Raw genomic sequence first — 19,886 nt, forward strand, 5'->3', positions numbered from 1 at the left:
TGTTGGAGATGACAGATTGCCTGAATCCAGTCTCCAGTTTTCTCTCTGCCAGTCCCATTGCAATCTCTGGCAACAGATGCTTCAGATTTTGCTTGCGTTGCAGTTTCAAGTGTGGTAGAAGTGCAAGGTCTTTAGAACAAAACAGGCAAGTCAAAGCACATAAGTGTCGGATGTTAGCTGTCATCATGCTATAGAACCTCTTGATCATCTGTGGTTTTTGGGACCTCTGCAGGTGAGTACAGACAACACCACAGTGATGTGATACATAAACAAAAATGTAGGCAGCAGGTTGTATTCTCCGCACAGGCTGGTTGTTAGCCTTGGAGATCACTCTGAAGCATTGTTTAACCCTCCAAGCGTCCTACATTCTGTCAGTGCAAAATGTAGCAGCAGACAAGCTAAGCAGGACCGGACCAGACCCTCATAAATGGAAATTGAACAAGAGTGTCTTCCATGAATTGATCCATTTGTGCGGACACCTCAACTAGATCTGCTCGCCTCCTTTCAAAACTGACAGCTAAACAAATTCTGCAGACCAGGACGCCTTGCAGGCAGGCCTGGAAAACAGATGCTTTGTAATTCCTGTGGTCGGAATGTTTCTTAATGCATTTCTGCCCCTTTTTACAGATTTCCAGGGGTAATTCTGAAGATTGTTGTGGTGACTCTCTTCTGGCCTAGGCAACAGTTCTCCCTTCTTATGAAATTGGCCAAGGGTAATTACATCAAGCTTCCTCACAGATTGGAGCTACTCACATAAGACCGGGGTGTTTGATCCACCCCAGTCTCAAACAACTTCAGGTGACTTCAGTTTTGCTATGTTTTAGACACCTTGTTTCTGAGAATGTGCAGCAGGTACTTGAGGCAAGAAAACCTGCTACTAGGAAATGGGATATTGGAATTGGAAGAGATTTTCTAGTTGGTGCCACATTAATAGTTGAGGTCCAGTCAGGGATTATGTACCCACTGTTTCTTCAAATTTTTTTTTTCGTGGGTGTTACTATCCACTGATCTGTCTTACCTCTTTAGCAAGGGGTATTTATCAGCCATTTCAGCATGTTTACCCATGGATCCACCTGTTTCTTTTCAGACTTGGCTTAAGCTGTTCTACAGAGAGGTGTTTGTTTTTTCGCCTGAAAGACCACCTAGAAAATAGGTGGCACTTTGTTGGAATTGTTACTTTATGCAGGAAAAGTTAATTCTGTCTTTGTTTGAACCAGCTGTCATGGCTGTTTTTGTTTCATTATTTGGTAGACTGTTTTGCTTATTATTCTAACATCTGCAAGAGAGTGTCTGAGTTGCAGGCATTCATAATGAATAAATCCTGTTGGTTTTCCATAGATGTAAGTTTATTTTTTAGAAGAAATTCCCTATTCCTGAAATAGTACTTTCAGAGTTTGCTGTGAATCTAGCTGTCTATCTCCCTATATTCTTTCCAGAAACTTGTAATCAGGGCAAAAATATCTATACTGTGGGCATGCCTATGCAACTTGAATATCATCTTGCAGAGCCAAGTCCTTTAGGAATGCTGAACAGCTGTGAACTTCTGATGATGGAACAAAAGAAAGGACAGTGTATGTCAGTTCAGACACTTACCAGATGGTTGTTCCTTGCTGCTTTTTTCTGTTATTCCTAAACAATTCCGGGCAGGATCAAAGCATGTTCTACTAAAATCTTGCTTTCTTTGATGGCATACTAGAAAGTGGTAGACCCTAGAAGCAGTTTAGAGGCTGCTACTTGGTCCTCCATGCATACTTTTACAAAGCATTACATACTGGATTCTCTTTCCAGATCCAGGACGGGCTTTGCTAGGACCGTACTCCAGGGGCTCCTGGATTCTCATGTTTTCTCTTCCCTGGATGGATAAGCCATGGTAATCTACCCAAACAGCAATAGGCTACTGCAACTCTTGGAGAGATTAACATAGTACAGTTGTGTACTTTACACTTAGAACAGTAGATGTTTGAATTCCTTACTACTGTAATACCTGCACCATTCCTCTATGCTCTTATTTCTATATGTAATTACTTTTTTGAGATAAGTTATGTTTTCCTAACATTTTGGGGTTTCAGGATGAGTAGGCTCTCTCTCTCTGTTGTGGGAGGGGGGAAGTCAACAGAGTCCTGAAGAAGTTTGTGTCTAGGCTTCTGTTTTCTCTGTGGATCTTGAGAGCAGCCTGGGCAAATGTATCAAGTGAGGCTGAAGACTTTTGAAGAATGTACAACCATTATATTCTGGGCAGGATATAATCCAAACAACTGTAGGCTACTGCAACAGTGAGGAATTTCAACATCTACTGTTATGGCAAGTCAGCTTACACAAATGTACTGTTTTCAACAGGGAATGACTTTTGAAACAGTTAGATTGCTAATCACCATTCAGTTGTTTTAGATTTGAACTGGTTATTACTAATGTCCACCTGGTTGGCATTCTTACAGAGTTTGCTATTTTTGCTCATGCTGCCTCCTAGTCATCAGCTCCCCTTCAGCCAGTTAACCCATTTGTTGCCTCTTCAGTGAGGGGTGGGAGTTGGCTGAGAGGGGCCATCATTAAGGCAGTTGTCAGGGGTGGAGTGAGGGTTTTATTTGCTTTATGTTCCTAAAACCCCAAACATACTCAGCTAAGAAGTATTAGGAGGACATACAATGGGCTGATTGCATCAGTCATCCTTTACTTCCTCAAGGGTGCTGCCAGAATACAACCCTGTTCCCTTCCCTGAAGCATGGGAATTGTTTTTCCTGGTCTCCATTGGAGAAAAACACACCATTTTTTGCTCAAGTACTCTCAACCCTGCCTGCCTTGTGAGAAGTGAGTAAGCCACAGTGCCACACACCTCTCCCTTTTACTTGACTGCTCCAGTATTGGGGCCACTGATCGAACTCCAGTTACTAGAGTTGCAGTTAGGGCCCCCGTTCCTCTCTGCCACGAGCCACGCATTCTTACCTAGTTTTGCTGTGCTTCCATTTACTAGTGGTTGTCCTGATTGTTCCCCATATTACAGGTTCATCTTTAAAACAAGTAAAGGAGATGTGGTGTAATGCTGCCTTTATATGCAATTTACGTAAGCTGGAATTGGAGGAACAACATTGCAAGACTGATTCTGATAGCTGGCCAATCAAAGACTGCTGCTTGTAAGTAGATGTCTGTTAATGAGTAGTTCTAAAAGAATATATCAGACATAACCTCCTGTCACAAAAGTATGAGTTATAGGAAATAGAAAGTAATTGTGTGGCTTCATCTGCTGACTGGGTCTTTGTTTTATAGTTGTCTATTTTTTTATTAATGTTTTGATTATGAATTTGCTGATACAGTAGTGGTTCCTTGAAAGCTACATTTATTCAGTTTCACAGAGCTGAAAAGTTGTTGAGGCCTTCCAGACCCTTAACTATTTGATGGTTTGTATATTTCATTTTAGAGAGCACCACAACTTTCTGAAATTGTGTCTGAAGTTACTTTCCAACCATCTAGCTTTGGCTTTGGCAGGGGGTGTAGCAACTAGCATCCTTGGACGACAGGCCAGACCACTTCGAAACTTGCTTTTCAGACTGATGGATGCTTCTGTACCTGATGAAATCCAAGAGGTAACTGGGCTTTTTAAGTAACATTTTCATTGATATTTAGCAGCTACTGTTGCCCTTTATGTATCCATGTCTATAATGTATTGTTTTAGGACCTGAAAAGTCAGTCTAAATCAGTTAAGAATATGAAGGTCAGATTGGGCAAATTGTGGCGAATTCATACAATAATTTTAGGAAGTGAGGAATGAACAGCACAGTGTTTTTGGTGTATAGTTCATTTTTGTATTTGTGGGTGTCATGTATCAGTTAAGGAATTTTCTCCATCATTAACTACATTTTTGAGGGATAGTGCTTTATGACAGAAATGCATGGGCTTTTGTTTGGAGTAGATTTTTGGCCTAGCATGTAAAGTCTCCATAATGGTAGCCATTTGAAATGTTGAGACCTACTAGAGTGAGTCCCAAAATAAGGAGACAATGGCTAAAAGATCAGCCTTTTCTCTGAATATTCCCTTTTCTCTGTGGTATGGTTATCACAGAGTTGGTTGAAGTTCAAGGGGTGTGGGGGTTCAGGGCACTTGCTGCTTGCAAAAAGAAGTTTTAAGGAGAAAAGCAATCTTAGAGATTTGCTTTTCTCCTGTGTTTTTTTTTTTTTTTTTTGGCATAACGACAGCATGTCGAGTACCGTCATTTCAGTAAGGAGCCAACCATAACCATGTTATTTTTTATCCACCTTTTGGTAATATCACAGAGTGTAATTTGACTGTTATCTTTTAGATTATGTCAACTCCATGAAGTAGAGGGAATAGCTGACAATGGAAATGGCGTTTTCTCGATCACTGGCAGGAGCAGTGTTTAAAAAAAAAAAAACACAAAACCGTTATCATTGGGCTTTATCCCCTGTGTAGAAGTGGGGCCTTGTTTTTTTTTTCACTAAGCAGCAGATCCTGCTTCCTAATTTGTGTATTGCCAGTTACTGCCTGGCAGCGATCATCTCAGCTTCAGTTTGACCAGACATTTCCACAGCTAACTGTATAAGTAGAAGCTGATCATTGGCAGAGCTCCTGTTCTGAGTGAAAGCCTTTCTTCATTGTTTGCACTTTGTAATAGCTGAGAAGCGCATAACTTTTAAAATATGTTATATAGACTTTTTACTGGTCAGGACATTTGAAGGAAAATAACTTTTAAAATATGTTATATAGACTTTTTACTGGTCAGGACATTTGAAGGAAAATAACTTTTAAAATATGTTATATAGACTTTTTACTGGTCAGGACATTTGAAGGAAAATGCACTTTCTTGACAGCTGTTTATTCTTGAAGAAAAGTCACGTTTACTGGTTTTGTATGCAGAGGATTTCTGATTCAGTTGTAGGGTTTTGGCTATCCTATCTTTGTTTTCAACAGAGTTAAGAATTAATCTTTCAAGTTTTCTTTTAAAGGACGTCAATTTCCTTTCATTTTGTGCAAAGGACTGCTGTGATGAAACTGAGTAGATTACTAGACTCCAACTTAGTTTTGGGGACTGTGCTATTAGGTGCTGCTAGCAGATTTCATCAGTATTCACAACACTTCATGCTTAATGTTGAATCAGTGTCTCAGTGAAAAAAAATCTGCTTTAAAAAATGTGTTTTTACTTTACTTTGAAGTTTTCATGTTTCCTTTTGTGAATTTTGTACTTTGAGTAAAACTGATGGCAAAAAATCCATCTCTGAGGATTTCCATTTGCTAGCGTGGAGACACAATCGCAAGATTGTTGCCAGCAAAATAATCTTGTATGCTTTGATAAGTTCTCAACAGTGGATGAGAGGACAAGACTGTAGTTCATGAATGGGTAGCTAGAAGGAGTGACTTGTTTGTTGTGAAGAATAATAAAGAACAGAATCACTCAATAGAGACTGTTTTCAGAAAGCTAAAAAAAAAATAAGAAGTAAAACAAAAATTAAATAAAACCTGTTGGAGGAGAGGCAATGAAATGAGGTGGTTTTAGGTGCCCGAGATATGATATAACAGGATGAACTTTGGAGGGAGGGGAGTGGGTGCAGAGCCTCACAAGAGGATTGGGATGCTAGTCACTGAAGATTATGAAACCTAAGGCCTATTTCCAGTCAGTTGTTTGGAGACAGTAGTGGAGACAACAGGACCTGGCCAGATCTACTGTGCAGAGACATGATGGGAGACGAGTGTAACTAGTCAAGAAAGTAGAGTTGGGAAAAAAGAAAAAGGAGGCAAGAAGAAGAAGAATGTGTGAGTGACTAAAGAGGAACTGCAGAAGAGTAGAGATCTGCATTTATAGGAAGTATATAGAACCTGCTGTACAATAGCAAATATGCTGGGTGCAGAAGGGAAAGACTGAAAGTAGACTAAAGACAAGGAAGAGTAGCCGGTAGGGGGAAGTGTATGAACAAAAAGAACAAGGCAGAAATCAGTGCTGAGCTTCAAGATGGATACAGTATAGCCTGGAAAATGGCAGTTTCATAGGTTGTACAGATGGATAGATAACTTAGAAGTGGATGGTTGAAGTAGTCCAGGTAACAGAGGAAGACCAGCATTAGGGATGGCAGGTGGCAAAAGGGAGTTAGGAGTTGTAATGATCAGTCTTATCACAAGGAATTTAAAAACAAAGAATAATGCTCGCTACACTCTGTTCGCCTGATAATAAACAAGACTTATAAAATACAACAAAAAACCAGGCTAAAATAGTGGGAAGTATACTTGCTGTGTTCAATTCAAATCAGTCACAAAAGGTAACCAAATGTTCCACAAAAAGAAACGAAGCTGTAACCTACAAACCGCTTTACTTTGCGAACTCTTAATCCAATAAAAAAGAGAGTCAAAATCACCATAGAGTGTTCATTCGAACCTACTCATCCACTGGGCAATAGCTTGTAGAAAAACAGCCAGCATGTAAAAATAAATCCAAGCGTCCAGTAGAAACCACGTTTATTAAAATAATTAGAACACAGGGCTGGCGCTTTCAACGAAGATCGTTGAAAGCGCTAGCCCTGTGTTCTAATTATTTTAATAAACGTGGTTTCTACTGGACGCTTGGATTTATTTTTACATGCTGGCTGTTTTTCTACAAGCTATTGCCCAGTGGATGAGTTGAATGAACCTATGGTGATTTTGACTCTTTTGGATTAAGAGTTCGCAAAGTAAAGCGGTTTGTAGGTTACAGCTTCGTTTCTTTTTGTGGAACATTTGGTTACCTTTTGTGACTGATTTGAATTGAACACAGCAAGTATACTTCCCACTATTTTAGCCAGGTTTTTTGTTGTATTTTATCACAAGGAATGTTTTACAGGCAAGCAGGTCAGAATGGAGTAGAATACTGTCTCTGAGATTTATTCTAGAATAGAAATTGGAAAAGATTTGGAAGCCTGACCTTATCATATGTGGCAAGGAGTTGCTATCAGATGAGCACCAGTGACTTGTCAGGTAGAATTTTAGTTGGGGCACTGAATGGTCAGGATATGTTGAGAGTTGGGGTATGCATTGATCTTTTTAGAGGTACAGTAGAGTAGATTATTCAAGCTAATTGGGACCTAGGGTAGTTCAGATAATCAAACATATAATTGAACCGGATAAAATACTTATAAAATATTGTTTTTTTTTCTGCATGCAGAAATGTACTTTTCAACCATTCAGCAATTTGAGTGGACAGTAAAGAATATTTTTCACACACGAGCTGTCTGCAAGCTCAAAACACATGCTCAAGTGAATATGTATAATGTTTACATATTCGGACATTATGATTTTTCCTACCTGAAAACTTTGGAAGGTTTTGGATTATTGACGTTCTGATAAATGACTCTGTACTGTATTGTCATTGCCAGGTGTTGGCTCATTAAGGAAGGATAAAGTCCAGAAATTAGTGTGCCATTTGTCTAAAGACAGAGTGTGTAACCACAAATGATTTAACATAACTGATCTAGATATAGTTCATATGACTTAACCCCCCCACCCCACCCCCATAGTCCCACACCTCCTGACTTATGAATAACAACTTCATGGTTGCACTGCAGTGGAAGAAAGGAATAAAACACTGAAAGTGTACCACCAGCTTCCACAGCCAGCACACTGTGGTAAAGCAAACTGCAGTATTACTTGCAAATCTATAAGCTAACTAAAACCAGTGATGAAAAGAATCATAAACTTTCCTTAATATCAGAGTTGTAACTGGTAAAATGTACTGGCCACTATCATTAGACCAGGTGTGATTAGATCCCCTTATTTTACCACTTGTGATTAAAGTGATAGACCACTTGAATGGAACTCCCCAAAAGTACATTGCATGGATCATAGAGTGGATTGATAAGTAGAGATTTGAACCAATAGGACAGTGCAAAAAAGGCATCCTTGTGGTTTGGACAGCCTTTGCTGAAATTTAGAATGCACAGATATGTTTATCATGGGGTTGGATGATTATGCCATTAAAATGAGTTGGAAGAGGGCAGGGAGCAGACTCCAAGAAAGACAGAAGGTAGCTAAGAGATCAAACAGATGTTTAGCACTGGGATTTTTTTTTTTCAAATTGGAGCTCAAAAGGGTGTTTTATGACCATTTAATGAGAATGAGAAATGAACAGTAAAGATGCACACTTGTGGGCTAAAGACAATATAGTGTGTTGCAACCTTTGAATAAATCTGACCAGTGTGTTTTTATCCTGATACAGTCAAAAACCATGCAGTCGACTTTTGTACATAAAATATTAGAATTTCAAAAGGCTGCTATAAAAGTGTATTTGGTAATTTAACCAGATGTCTGAGATATTTTGTCCCCAGCCCCAAGTTAAGGAAGCAGAAGTTAGAAAGGATAGATCTGAAGTAGGAGATTCATTTGTCTGCAACCTGTGGGTTATGGATCCGATATCGGATCCGAACCGGCATGGTTTACCAGCTATGGATCCGAGCTCTCAGCTCCTCCCCTCACCCATAATGCCCTGCTCTCCCTACATGACCTCAGATCTAGTTTGCCGCGCTGGTGACCAGATTGGTGTTCTTGAGCTCTTCAGCTAAGTGGTTTTATAAAGTTCTTATACTGTTAAAATTTAATTGTTTTTGAAAGTTGAGTGAAAGTTTAGGATTCCCTTTTTGATAGTTATACTTGTTTAGTGATTTAATATTTTTTTTACTTAGTTTCCCTCCCCTCGCTGGTAGCGTAGTGTGTGTTTAGTTACTTTGACTTTTTTCCTCTAGTTTAAGTAACTTTTTAGCTCTTAGGATGTCAGAACAACCTAAGGCTGTTTTTTCTAAGTGCTCCGAGTGTGGCCATAAGCTTTCCCCTGCTGATGGCCACACTCGGTGCGTTCGATGCCTTGGGGTTGAACACCTCACTTCTGGATGTTCCATTTGTGCAGGGTTCAACCCCAGGGCATTGAAGGAGCGGAGGTCTAAGCTGGTCCTGGCGGGACTTTTGCCCCCGGATTCGGCTCCGGCCTCCGCTCCTTCGGGGGGAACCGTTTCGACGGTTACCTCCTCTCCGGCTCCCCTCCTCCTCCTGGGACTCAACCTCCCTGTAGTGGTTCGGAGGAGAGGGAAGCTAGAAAGAAGGACCGGAGGGAGAAGCACCATAAGCGGCGGGCCGAGACCTCTGTTTCGGCCCCGCCTGCCAAGCGGGCTTCTCCTCCGGCCTCCTTGTCTGCTGGTTCTCCCCCTCCTTGGCTCCGGTCACCCGTGTGCTTTTCACGGGACCTGAGGAGGAGGAGACCCGATCTCCGTCGAGGCTATCCAGGAGGCACTCAAGGCCTACCTCGGTAGCCTCGTCGAGATCGACCTATAGCTTGTCAGACGCTGATCTGGACCGGATGATGAGAAGGTTCATCCAGGCCCAGATGCAGATGGGAGTGCTCTTGGCTCCCCCCCTCTGGGGGGGAGCTCGACCTTTCTTTAAACCTATTGCTCCTTCTCCGACCCGCTACCGGGTTGAGCAGTTGAGCCGAGCAGCCGGGCCGGGGTGGGTCGGCGCCGATAGTACTCGGTACTTCGGATCCGACCCTGCCCTCGAGTGCTTCGGATCCGACCTCTTGGAGCCTGGATCCGAGCTTCGGATCCGGGGGGATCAGTGCTCCTTCGGCGCCATCTGTGTCGGAGCGCACTGTCCCCTCGGATCCGAGCGCTTCGGCGCCGGCTCCGATCCAATCCTCGGATACGAGGGGGAGCCGATTGTCGGATCCTTTGGTCGAGGTCGGCTCCCGTTTGGCGTTTGATGTAGTGGCGAGGGCCCTGTTGAGGGTCTCCGGACCCCCGGCACTTGCTTCGGCTCCGTCCCGCGCTCCATCTGTACTGGGTCAGGCTTCCACCATCCGGCCCTTGGGACAGCCCGCTCCTTTGCCCCAAGTTGTTCCCTTGGAACAGGTCACTGTTTGCGAGGAGTCCTCTGACAGCCCCCCGGAGGATGTTCCCCGCAAACATACGTGCAAAAGGAGGCACATTGACTCCCCCCGAGTCTCTCACAGAAGACACGGACTTGGAGGAAGGGGAAGGCTCCCCAAGATCACCCCCTGAGGATGTCTCATTTGGAGACATCATGGAAATGCTCCGCATAAGGGGGGGGTGGTCTGCCCCCAAGTCTTCCTCGGACGAGTCCGTGTTCTTGGAGGCATTTGAAGCGGGCCCGTCTACCTCTTGGGTGTCCCCTCCTGCTGACCCCCTGGTGGACCTCATTACCACCAGGGCGTGGAAGGAACCGGACACTGTGGAGCCAATCCCAAAAAGGCCCGACCGTATTCTCAGTCCCCCGGCTGACCGTGCCCATTGGAGTAAGGGGCCTCCGGTAGATGCCATGTTGACGGCGGCTGCCACCAAGAGGGAACTTGCTCAGGAGAGTCCCTCAGTCCATCCCCCAAGCAAGGAGTCTCGGATGATGGACCGCTTGGGGAAAGCGGATGTTTAGTTCAGCGACCTTCTCAGTGAGGGCGCTGAACTACCTGGCACATGTGATTAGGATGCAGCGATCTTATAAAGAATACGCTGCATCCCCCCCAGAGTCCATGTCGGAGGAGGACAAAGTGCTGCACTCCACCCGTATGGCCACTCTCAGGTCCGTCACTAATACCTCTATGTGGCTACTGTCCCATGCTACGGAAGGTGCCGCTAGAGCCGCAGGGGCAGGCCTAGTTACCAGACGTCAGGCCTGGCTCCGTCATTGCGATTTCACGGAGCCCTTCAAGGCGTCATTTGCGAACGCCCCTTTCGATGGTTCTGCCCTCTTTGGCAAAACTGTTCGTGACACTTTGACCCAGAGCGAAAAGGACGGGAAGACGCTGTCTGCCGTCGGAATCCGCTTCTCTGTACCCCCAGAGGCCCTATTCTAGGAACCAAAAGGGTCAGAAGAAGATGTGGTTCCAGAAGTCACAGCAATCCCAGCCTGCTCCGGACAACCAGTCCTTCCGTGGCAGAGGAGGACAGGGAGGATGCCGCCCCAGGGGCAGAGGGGCTCCCAGGAACTTCGGGTCCAGAGAACCCTTCTCTGAACGGCCTGCGCAGCAGCCCTGAAGGGTTGCCCGGCTGCTCCACTCTGGAGGCAGTCGGGGACGTTCGGAGCACCTAGCGGCATGGGAGTCCATAACATCAGACCGCTGGGTCCTCCAGATCATATCCAGAGGATACCGTATCCCTTTTCGTCACATGCCAAAATTGAAGTCCCTCCCCGACGTTCCACCCGGTCAGTGGGAGGCCGCTTTGGCAGAAATTGGCCATCTGCTAAAGAAAAGAGCCATCCAGCCCGTCCCCCCAGACCACATCGGATCAGGGTTCGACTCCAGGTTCTTTTTAGTGCCAAAAAATACGGGGGATCTAAGACCAATTTTAGACCTTTCACTCTTGAACCTGGCAGTTCCCAAGGAGAAATTCCGAATGGTTACGTTGCAGTCTATTCTCCCCCTTCTGGGAGAAAACCACTGGATGTGCTCTATAGACCTCAAGGATGCGTGCTAGTATATACTAATGGACAGGCGCTCCAGGAGGTTTCTCCGCTTCCGGCTGGGAGCCAGTCACTACCAATTCCGGGTCCTTCCCTTTGGTCTCACCACAGCCCCCAGGGTGTTCACCAAAGTATTAGCAGTGGTAGCGGCCCACCTGAGGCTTCAGGGGGTGCAGGTCTTTCCCTACCTGGACGACTGGCTTCTCACCGCCCCAACAAGGCATCTACTTCTCTTGGCGCGAGACTCCTTTCTCCATCTTGCTCCTCGTTTGGGCATCACAATAAACACAAAAAAATCCAACCTAGCACCCACGCAGTTCATAGATTTTATAGGTGCCAGGTTAGACACGAGGAGATTGAGAGCCTTCCTCAGTGCGGACAGAGTTCAAAATCTGCAGCTCCAGGTGCAGGCCATTCTCCACTCAAGCTCAATTCCGGCGGAGTTGGTCCTGAGGGCCCTAGGGTCCATGGCGGCAGCGATAGCGCTTCTTCCTCTCGCCAGGTTCAATATGCGCATCCTTCAGTGGACACTCCTAGTTCAGTGGTCGTATCTTGCTCTTCCTATGCATCATCCCATTGCGATCAGCAAGGCTTGCAAGCGGTCCCTCCTGTGGTGGCTACACTCTCCAGATCTCCACGGAGGCCGCCCCTTTTGTGCTTCTCCCCCTCTCGCCACGGTGACCACGGACGCCTCCCGCCTCGGGTGGGGGGGGCATTTTGCAGGCGGACGGTCCAAGGCACGTGGAACGATTCAGAGACCTCACTGCATATCAACGTTCTAGAGATGAGAGCAGTGCTCTTAGCATTGCTAGCACTTCAGGCCTTTCTTCCCTTGGGAACAATTGCGATTCAATCGGACAACATGTCTGTTGTCTGGTATATCAACAAACAAGGAGGAACCAGGTCTTACCCTCTTTGTCGAGAAGCCATGAGAGTGTGGGAATGGGCAATCTCCATCAACCGCTTTCTCATAGCAACGCATATTCCGGGTCGGTCCAACATCCTGGCGGACAAACTCAGTCGCACCATTCTCACCCCTTACGAGTGGTCTCTCAATACTCAGGTAGCGGAACGCATCTTCGCACGGTGGGGAACTCCTTGTTGCGATCTTTTTGCGTCTCCCTCAAACACCAAGTGCGACAGTTTTTTCACTCTAATACCTCCTCCCGGAGGTGCCCCAAGAGACGCTCTGGTGCATGCTTGGCCACCCGGTCTTCTTTATGCTTATCCCCCCTTGCCTCTGATGCTCCAAGTTCTTCAGAAAGCCTCTCGGTTGGGGTGCAGAATGATTCTCATTGCTCCATTTTGGCCTCGACAGATCTGGTTCCCTTTCCTAAGGTCTCACTCAGTGAATCCTCCTTGGATTCTAGATCCCATTCCGGATCTGATATCTCATCCATCTCGCTTATCTCCCCCGAACCTGGACAACCTGAAGCTGACCGCTTGGCTGCTCCAGTTCCACTCCTGATCAGGACTCCCGGTATTTCGTCCCCTGTTAAGGCCATCCTGGTGGCAGCTCATAAGCCATCCACTAGGAAAGTCTACCGCAGTAAGTGGAAACGGTTCTCCTTGTGGGCGGAGCGGCAAGGCCTAAACCCCTTCACAGTTCCCCTTCCTCTGGTGCTTAACTTCTTAACCACTCTTTTTAATGATGGTGCCAGCAGTTCCACGGTCAAAGTACAACTTGCGGCAATTTCTCATTGTCATATTGGTACTCCAGTCCACTGATGTCGGCCAAATTATGTAAGATTTTCCTAAAAGGTACTTTCCGTCTCAGGCCCCCTGTAAAGCAAGTGGTTCCTCCTTGGGACCTTTCTTTGGTCCTCCAGGCCTTGACCGCCCCCCCCCCTTCGAACCGGCGGCTACGGTAGATCTGAAATTCTTATCTTTCAAGACCGCCTTTTTAGTAGCCATTACCTCGGCCAAGAGAGTCTCAGAACTTCAAGCATTATCAGCCAAACCTCCTTACTTGGTCTTTCATCCGGACCGTGTTTACCTCAGGACCAACCCGTCCTTTCTTCCTAAGGTAGCTTCTGAAGCAAACATTAATCAATCCATTAACCTCCCTGTTTTCTTTCCTAAATATCAAAACAAGGGTGAATACAAGCTTCATTCCTTAGATGTTCATAGGCAACTCAGATTTTATCTAAATAGGACGGCTAGTCATAGGCAATCCGACCAGTTGTTCATTTCCTTTGCTAAATTTAATTTGGGCAAACCAATTTCTAAAGTCTCATTATCTCGCTGGATTTCACAATGCATCTTATTGGCTTATCAAGCTTCTGGAAGGCCCGCACCGGAGGGTGTACATGCCCATTCAACCCGGTCAGTCTCTACCTCGGCCGCCTTTAAGGCTAGGATTCCTCTAGATGATATTTGTGCAGCAGCCACTTGGGCTTCATCTAATACCTTTATTTCCCACTACAAGTTGGATCTTACATCTAGGGGTAGAGCATCCTTTGGCTCCGCGGTGCTCCGGAATATCCTTCCATGATGGCCGCCCAAGATTCAGGTAGCTGGGGACTCTGTCCCACAGGTTGCAGACAAATGAATCTCCTACTTCAGATTTAGAAGTTATGTACTCACCATAACGTTCCATCTGAGTAGGTGTATTCATTTGTCTGCAACCATCCCGCCCTCCTATCCCCCTGGCCTTTTCAGTTTCCTGCATATGATGTGTTACCCTTTTCAGGGTGTTCATGCTGTTGGCAAACTCGATCTGAGGTCATGTAGGGAGAGCAGGGCATTATGGGTGAGGGGAGGAGCTGAGAGCTCGGATCCATAGCTGGTAAACCATGCCGGTTCGGATCCGATATCGGATCCATAACCCACAGGTTGCAGACAAATGAATACACCTACTCAGATGGAACGTTATGGTGAGTACATAACTTCTAATTTCTTGGGTAAAGTGGGGGAACACAGGGGATCTTACTGTGGACCAGGAGATTTTAAGATACGTTTAGAGTTCATTGTAAATATCTGTATGCAAGACAGGTTAGATGCCTTGAGTTTGCTGTACCATTATCACAATTACCTTAGGACTAAGGAAAACCCCTTATGAGAACAGTTATGGTTAATGAGTTGCAGCATATGGGTAAAAAGCAGATTTTAGGCATATACCTAGGTCCAGATGGCCTGCTGATAAACTTTTAGAAAGCAAGTGACTCAGAGTTTCTACAGGCTTGGGTCAAGCTACTGAATAGGATGCTTGAAAGAAAAACTTGCATCACCTTAGTAGCATAAAGCAGTAATTGCAGTGGATCTCTCAAAGAAGTTATTAGTCAGTGTTGCTGTCCTCTTACAGGTACATATCAATTTTGAACCATGACTTTAACGTGCATGTCCATTCTAGCTGATAGAATGTCACACTGGGTTCCTTGTCTGACCTGGATCAGTGTGTTTTTTTGGGGGATTACAAACCTTTAAAAACATATTAAAGATAGTATTGTTCATTTGAACATAATCAAGGCATTGACTAATGAGTTGTATAGTTTAGATGACCAAAAGGCATTTAACTGGGTTGAATGACCCTTTCTTATGAAAGTATTTAAAATAATAGGTTTTTCTAAGCAATTTTAGTTTATTGTCCGAAACATATTAAGATATGATCACAAGTATCAAAATTTCTGTGGAGTTTTTGAACTGTTTCAGTTTAAGAAGCCCTAAGTAGGGATATTCTTTGGAGAATATTTGGGTGTTGCATAATCTTTTGAATGAATTTGACTATTATTTTTTATCTCAGTACTCCTGTCCTCTCAGTTATTCACCATGAGTCAGTCATTAGTAGTAGTAATAATAAGTTCAGTTTATATTTTTGTATATTTTTATGTTTAGCGCAGTTTAGCAGTATGGTAACATTTCAGCTTTTTTGATAATGTACTATTTACTTTTTCCTACATAATGTTAGATTATTAAGTGGTGGTTGTACTTGCTGTAAGTCAGTTAAGAATTTGTTTTATAAGCAAAATATTACAGTTGTGTTAAAAGAGAGTTGGGAGTGGAGTTCAGAAAAATAACTGGACCAAATGCTAAATATTAATAACGCTGACAGTGAAATATCAGTGGGGAGGACTTGAGTAAACAAAGGTAACAGAGGCAGGAAAGTATGGGAATTATTGGGAAAGGCAGAAGTTAAAATGACTGTGACTCTGGGCACATGTCAGACATCAGTGAGCAGTGAGTATAAAGGTCAGGAAAAGGGCAGACATATCTGGGAAGGAAGGCACGCATTATCTTGTAGTGTAATGCATGGAAAATGTGGAAGTAGACATATTGGGAGGAACCGAAACCTGCGTAAAGGTTGAAATAGATTTGTTTATAAAGATTCTAGGTCTTTAGCTTGTAAGGGCTGTATAAAAAGAGTAGGTTAAGGAAGGGCAATGGAAAGTGCATGTGGTCCCAACAATAAAAGACTAAGTAACAAATTGTTGGAGGCACTATGTCAAGCCAAATGTTCATTCTCAAGCTGAGGCAGTTGGCCGAATTCCTGCTACTTCCAAAACTGATATAGAACTTTGTGGCTGTTGCCAGTCATAGCATGAACATGGCCAGGAAATTGAACTGTAATTGGTAAAGTATCTTGCCTTTCATAGGATCATAGGAAGTTACTAGGCTATTGGCCCTGAGGCCCTTATAAGCCTAGCCAAAAGTTTAGCTCATGCATAGACAAATCAGCACCCGATGCCCCTGTCCAGCAGGGACAAAGGTGTAATCCCAGGGATGTATTTTCTATTTCCCATCCAGCTGTCCAGATTGCACAAAGGGGGAGGGGGGGTAAAGAGGTACTCTGCTTGACGTGGAGAAGGGAGTCTATTCCATAGATGGGGGAAGTCTCTGGAATAGACTCCCTCTCCACTTCAAGCAAAGTACCTCTTTAGGATTACCCTCAAGCTTTCACCACTGCACTGCTCTTCATACAGTTATTTGCCCTGCTTCAAGTTCTGAAATCTGTTTTATGCAGGTCCTGCTCATTAATTAGCCCTTAAAAACATAATTACTATCTGCCTGCCTACTATGAACTTGGTGTTCTTCGAATGTATTATTGCTGCAGTCATCACCTTTGGGGTCTCCTCAGCAGTTGAGGTCCAGTGTCTGGCCTAACTTTCAGAGTTTTGCACCTTTCCTCCTGGCTGCGCTATTGTCTGCCTCCCAGGGACATTGGCATATCCTGAGTTTAAAGGTGGATTTTTTTCTGCAATGTAGTTTGCTTCTTAAAATATGAAGACGTTGGCCAGTTTTTTGGTTTGGCTTCCAAGTTTTATCTTACTGGGGAAACTTTATTCTTTTTCCTTTTTTTGTGCAGTTTCTAATTTGTTCTGTGCTGTATCAGTGTTTTTAGAAAGGTGGTTGTGGATACCATTGGGCATCAGGGTTATAACGTCTTTAGAAAATATTAATGGATATGTCTGCAAGCTTCAAATACTTAAGGTTTTCACACCCCTCCCAATGTATTTTTCACCTAGGACTGGCCTAAATTTTCTTGTAGTTTCTGTGCTAATTTTAATAGCAACAATAAAAGTTCTCTAGGTGTTTTCAGATGAGCAGATGCTGGAATTCATTACAAAGAAGGCTGTTGTGGCTGGATACTGTCAGCAGCTGTCCATATCAGACCTCCCTCCAAGGAAGAAAAGATGTATGGAGAAACAAGCCGACCACCAGAATGTAAACCAAGAAGTAGATAATGTCACGGAACCAGCCGGATTCAAGTTCATCAACTTCAAAGAGGCACTTGCACAGCTCCTGGTTTTGCTGCCTGCTACTGCCAAGGCTTCTAGCAGTGCACATATGAATGCCACCATGCCTTTGGTTACTTGCATTTTATCACAGCCCAGATTCACAGTAGGTAAAGTTGATTCAGATGCCAGTTCCATTAACTGTGAATCTCATTTCATGGTGATGACAGGGGAAACAGATACCCCCATAGTATTGGCAAGAGAAGATTTATAAGGCTTTCATATGGAGGTGTAAGACTGTTGGCTACCAGTCTCCATTTTCAAGATGGTGTCACCCGTCATGGGATATCAGTGTCCAGGCATCAGACACCTATGTTTCAGTAGCCCTTGCTCCTCTATGCTCGTCATATACAAAGTGAGATCCCCTGGATCTACTCCTTCCCTGGTTCCATTTCAAAACTGGAAAAAAGTTAGCTCAGCATTGTTTTCCCATTTATCCATAACCTGCAGGCCACTTCAGAACAACTGTCTGCATCTGGTTAACCCTCCTGCTAGAAAGAAGAGAAAACTCTTGTCCAGAGAAGGAGCCTTCTCAGATGCCAGATAGGAAGAAAATCTTACTTGACCCAGCTGTCCTCTCGTTATGTTGTGATGCAGATGAAGACACTTTGCCCTTTAAATCATCACCTGGGGACATCACATTAGGAAGAAACCCTGTAGCTGTTGGAGTATTTTGGTTGAGATGAAAAGATACTTGGGTATTTTTTTGCCTACCCCCCCCCCCAAAAAAAAAAAAAAAAAAAGTAATCATTTCAGTTTCTAAGAAAGTCTGACCAGTTTTACAGGGTTCAGTAATCTCACAAGTCCATGTACAATCAAGTCTCAGATCTAGCGGTTTTGTCCTTGAATGCTGCCAAGAGTTCTAAAGTGGTTCCAGTACAGAAAATGTTGCCAGTAACAGGGAATGTAGGATCTTATATTGACTGGCAGGAAGGTATACACATTAGCAGCTCTGGTCTTCAAGGCTGTGAATTGTCAATCACACATGCGATTAGGTTTGAGTATGATTATGTGGATGCAGCATCCAGGGTTGCATTGTTATATATACGCAAGGCAGCAAGCATCCCTATGCCGCTTGTTCGAAGGACTCCATTGGTTGTATCTCACCTCCAAGCTGGGAACTCCACAAGTGAGTGGAAGGATAGGGTGTTCAGATTAGACAGATGGTTTGACTGCATAGGAGAAAATAAGCAGGTGATTCTGTTAAGAAAGAAAGGTAAAAAACATTTCTTTTGTATTGAATAGTAAGGATAGAGGAAAGTGGGTTCAACATATAATAGAATGTGTAATGGAAGTGTTTAGTATCAAGGTACATAAAGGAATTGTATGAGAGGGGAATGGAAAGAATAGTTTCATGAAGCTTGTATTAAATTCCTTTTAAAAGGTGTGACAAAAGGCTGGGTATTAGTTTAATTGGTACAAATTACATTTTAAGTTGAATATTTTTCTAGAATTATTTTGAAGCAAAAATGTATTAATAAAAATGTATTAATATGTTTGAGAAAGAAGTATGAGACATTTGGAAAATGAGGGATATGAGAAGTATTCTGTAGCGGATGAGAGAATTTTCTGTATATTTTTATTTGTTTATTGGGATTGGAGAGCTAATCCTTCTGGACCTGCTTTCAGGCTGTGCTTTGGCAAGTCATAGAAGATCCAGAATACTACAAAAGATGATATAGAGCTGTGGGTTACAGTGCAAGTAAAGATAGTAACAACAGGAGTAATGAAGATTGTAAAGTAAAGATTGATTTTATAGAGAGTATAACAGAGAGAAGGGAGAGAGAGATCCTAGAGTTCCAGCTTTGTCTGTAAGGATGTTTTGCAGCTGTTCCTGCGTATAGGGTACAGTGTCAGAGAAAAAGTATGTGTGTGTGTGTATGTATGTGTGTGTATAGATATATATATATATATATATATATATATATATATATATATATATATGTATATATATATATATATATATATATATATATATATATGTGTGTGTGTGTATATATATATGTGTGTGTGTATATATATATATATATATATATATATGTGTGTGTGTGTGTGTGTGTGTATATATATATATATATATATATACATATATATATATATATATATATGGATTTGCTTTATAATCTCAAAATACTGAAATAATTGAATTTCAGTATTTCGAGACTATAAAGTCTAATGTTCAAAATAGTGAAAGTGCATAAACACGAATCCGGATATGTCAAATTCGCGGTTATGGTTTTACGGTACATGACATGGAACGTATTGTGTGGATGGTGTCCGGTTTAGTGTGTGGATTTAGGTGGAATTTAAGTGAGTATTTTGTAATGGTTTTGGGTAGGTGTTTGTATGTGAATGTGTTTGTAAGTCGTACGTGAGGGTTAGGGTAGGCAGGTAAAAGTATGAGTGTTTGTGTTGAAAGTGGTGGTGTTTGTATATATGTGATGTGTGTGTGCAAGGGACTGTAGAATGTCTGGTTGTGAGTTTACTGTCTTTTTCTGTTTGGTGCGATCTTGGAGTTAGTATATATAAGTAGTATGGGTGTAGGCACGCTTGCCCCCCCTGCTTATTTGTAGTGTAATTTTGTTAATTTGTGTTGTTATGCTTGTGTGTGTGATTTTTTTTTTGTAGTGTGGGTAGTGTGGTGTATGTGTAGTGTGGTGTATGGTGTGTTTAGCTTCGCGATTTTTGCTTTCACGGCTTTAGGGTTTTGGTGTTTTG

At 43.3% G+C, this 19,886-nt stretch overlaps 1 protein-coding gene across 5 annotated transcripts in view; it reads left to right on the forward strand.

Moving 5' to 3' along the window:
- The window catches only part of HERC1 (HECT and RLD domain containing E3 ubiquitin protein ligase family member 1), a 3,987,333-nt gene that overhangs the window by 730,471 nt on the left and 3,236,976 nt on the right, over positions 1 to 19,886 (forward strand). For all 5 annotated transcript variants that reach the window (XM_044077739.1, XM_044077741.1, XM_044077740.1 and 2 more), the window contains exon 12: positions 3,413 to 3,578. In XM_044077739.1, coding sequence (XP_043933674.1) covers positions 3,413 to 3,578 — 166 coding nt within the window. The remainder of the gene's footprint in view (positions 1 to 3,412; positions 3,579 to 19,886) is intronic.

The sequence above is a fragment of the Protopterus annectens genome, chromosome 7.part0 (assembly GCF_019279795.1).
Source record: "Protopterus annectens isolate FY-2018-M chromosome 7.part0, PAN1.0, whole genome shotgun sequence".
Lineage (NCBI taxonomy): Eukaryota > Metazoa > Chordata > Ceratodontiformes > Protopteridae > Protopterus > Protopterus annectens.